Source organism: Canis lupus, chromosome 18, assembly GCF_011100685.1.
Source record: "Canis lupus familiaris isolate Mischka breed German Shepherd chromosome 18, alternate assembly UU_Cfam_GSD_1.0, whole genome shotgun sequence".
Lineage (NCBI taxonomy): Eukaryota > Metazoa > Chordata > Mammalia > Carnivora > Canidae > Canis > Canis lupus.
In genome coordinates, this window is record NC_049239.1 from 50,897,577 (window position 1) to 50,900,087 (window position 2,511).

At 55.1% G+C, this 2,511-nt stretch overlaps 1 protein-coding gene across 1 annotated transcript; it reads right to left on the reverse strand.

Moving 5' to 3' along the window:
- Positions 1-581: 581 nt before the first annotated feature.
- Positions 582-2,511, reverse strand: C18H11orf86 (chromosome 18 C11orf86 homolog). Its single transcript, XM_038562506.1, has 2 exons — positions 2,057-2,511; positions 582-1,437 (listed from the first exon to the last, which is right to left on the reverse strand). Exons 1-2 carry the CDS (start codon positions 2,324-2,326, stop codon positions 1,342-1,344), a joined length of 366 nt encoding a protein of 121 aa, XP_038418434.1. The 5' UTR covers positions 2,327-2,511; the 3' UTR covers positions 582-1,341.

A 2,511-nucleotide genomic window follows, 5' to 3' on the forward strand; every position in this document is an offset into this window, starting at 1 on the left:
ATGCTTGTAGCTGCCCTCTCACCTTTTTTTTTTTTTTTTTTTAATTTATGATAGTCACAGAGAGAGAGAGAGAGGCAGAGACATAGGCAGAGGGAGAAGCAGGCTCCATGCACCGGGAGCCCAATGTGGGATTCCATTCCGGGCCTCCAGGATCGTGCCCTGGGCCAAAGGCAGGCGCCAAACCGCTGTGCCACCCTGGGATCCCCTGCCCTCTCACCTTTGACCTTCAGTCTGCTTGAGCCACGAGAGCCCTGGGGACCCCACAAGAAATGCCAGTGCCTCTCAAAATGCTCAGGTTTTTGGGGGTAAGACCCTCCCTTCTGTGTGGCCTTGGATGAGCCCGTGCTCTTTCTGGGCCTCATGAGGGTGAGCACAAAGGCAAAGTGGGTCCCCCAAAGCTGACTGGAGGTCAGCACAGGAGGAGGTGGCAATCCTCCATGGAGTGAGGTCAAGAGAAGTGGCAAGAAGGAACCAGCCTCCTGGGGACCCATAGGTGACCTGCCTATGGTGCCCCTGCTCCACCATTCTGGCAAATTCTGAGCCAAGCTTTCCCCTGTTAGACGAGTTAATCACTAGGCAAATTGTTGACATCAGCTCAGCAATTTTTATTCCTGTGTTCAGCCCCAAGGTTGGGGCTGAACTGGGTGGGGGTGGGGCTGGAGGTGCCAAAAACAAGAATTCTTTCCTTGCTCTGGGTTTCAGTTTCCACCTCTGTCACACAGGGAGGGAAAGCTTCCCTTGCTTACTTCATTGGGACACTGAGGATACAAGTGAGCATATCCAGGTCTGGGCCTTTCAGCTACAGGGCTCCAGTACCGATGACTGCCCTGACTGTCCTTGCCCTTGGGGAGCTCACTGTCAGGGAGGGAGACCCAAGCCTTGCCTACCACTAGCTGCTGGCAGGCAGGGGATGGCAGGGGTAGGGGTGTGGGCAGGCAAAGAGCCTCTCAGCCATAGGTCTGGCTTCACTGAGCTCTGTCCTGGAAGTTCAAGACTGGTCTTGTGTGGGGTCAGGGGTATCGACACCCTTATTTCTAGGCAGGCTTCTAAGGCCTTCATACATGTCACTGTCCAGGGGTGCCTCCATGCCCACAGGGCAGAATCCACCAAGAAACAGCTGAGCCCCTTTCTTCTTGCCCTTCTGAGGTCTTTGTTGAGAGCCAGTCTTGGAGTGCAGGGCCAGGGCCAAGGGGTGAGCTGGTGGCAGAGGCCTTGGTGCACCGTGTAAGGAAGGCAGGAGCAGTCCACGGCAGAAGGGTCCAGAGGGCCAGGAAGAGGTAGGTCAATAGACATGGCCATCTGACCTGGGTGCAGCAAGGGCCAATACCACTTTCAATATCCTTAGCTGCTGGTGCCCAGAGAGGGCTGTGGGGAGGCTGGCTGGCTCAAGGTCACACTAGGGAAGCTGGAGACAAAGCTCTTCCACCTTCTCCTTACCTGTTGGAAGACAGAGGAGGGGGAGAATCAGGGTCCCTGTCTCACAGCTGCTTGGTAGGCTTCAGGTATTTTCCACCTATAGCCACCAGGTGGTGCTAGACCCCAGAGACAAGAGCTCTGCTCACTGGGAAATTTTTCTCCTAGAAGAAGGAGGCAAAAAAAAAAAAAAAAAAAAAAATAGAAGAAGGAGGCAGGGCCAGGAGCCAGCTGCTCCCACCAAGGGGGTCAGGATGCCCCCTTTGCTGGGTCAGAGGAACACAAGAGGCAACCCTGGGGAAGTTTTATTGGCTGATCTCCTTGCCTCTAGCAAAATCCACCCATCCAACATATTGCCCGATTAATCATTTTAAAACAGCTCTGACCACATCACTAGCTTGCTGTAAAACCTTCCAGGACTCCCCAGTGCCTGTGGGATAAATTCCAAATGCATTTAGGGCTCTCTGAAATATGATGCCTGGACACCTCTCTTTCCAGCCTCACCTCCAGACAGCTCTGTTGTCTTCTTGGTTCTTGGCCTTATATGTTTCTACTTCTGAGCCTTTGCTACCTTGGATCCCTTTCTATGGAATCCCCACCCTCCCCCTGTAGTGCTCCTCCATCCAACAACCCTCAGCCAAACCTGTTGATACTGCTTCAGCCACCGCCGGCTGTCTCCTTGCTGGGCTTGGATCAGCTGCTCTGTGTCCTCCAGGCCCCCTGGCAGCCCCTCCTGACCGGGTGTGTCCAGCCTTTCTGGTCCTCTGTTTGAGGGCCTGGACTTCTCTTGCCCCTGTCTGAGGCTCAGCACCCGGCGCAGTCGGCTCTCTAGAGGCTTCCCCCAGGGCTCCTGGAGCTTGCTGTAGGAGGACTGTGGCCGTCGCAAGGACTGGCTGCGTGGCTCTGGCCCCATGGTTCTTGAGGCTGCAAGCACAGGACTGCTACAGCCCTTCGGCAGGCCAGTGGCTTCTGAGATGGCCTGGAGTCTCCACCCACGTGATGGGAACTTACTTGGGGGCAAAGGTTGGTACTGCTGAGGTGGCCATCATAAACCAAAGTGCAGGCCACAGGGTTCAAGCATCTCTGAGTCAGTGTCAC

Coding starts and splice junctions, on each gene's coding strand:
- C18H11orf86 (XM_038562506.1), bottom strand. CDS start 2,326: ATGGGGCCAGAGCCACGCAGCCAGTCCTTGCGACGGCCACAGTCCTCC. Junction 1,438..2,056: donor GGCTGAAGCAGTATCAACAG/GTTTGGCTGAGG, acceptor GTCTTCCAACAG/GTAAGGAGAAGGTGGAAGAG.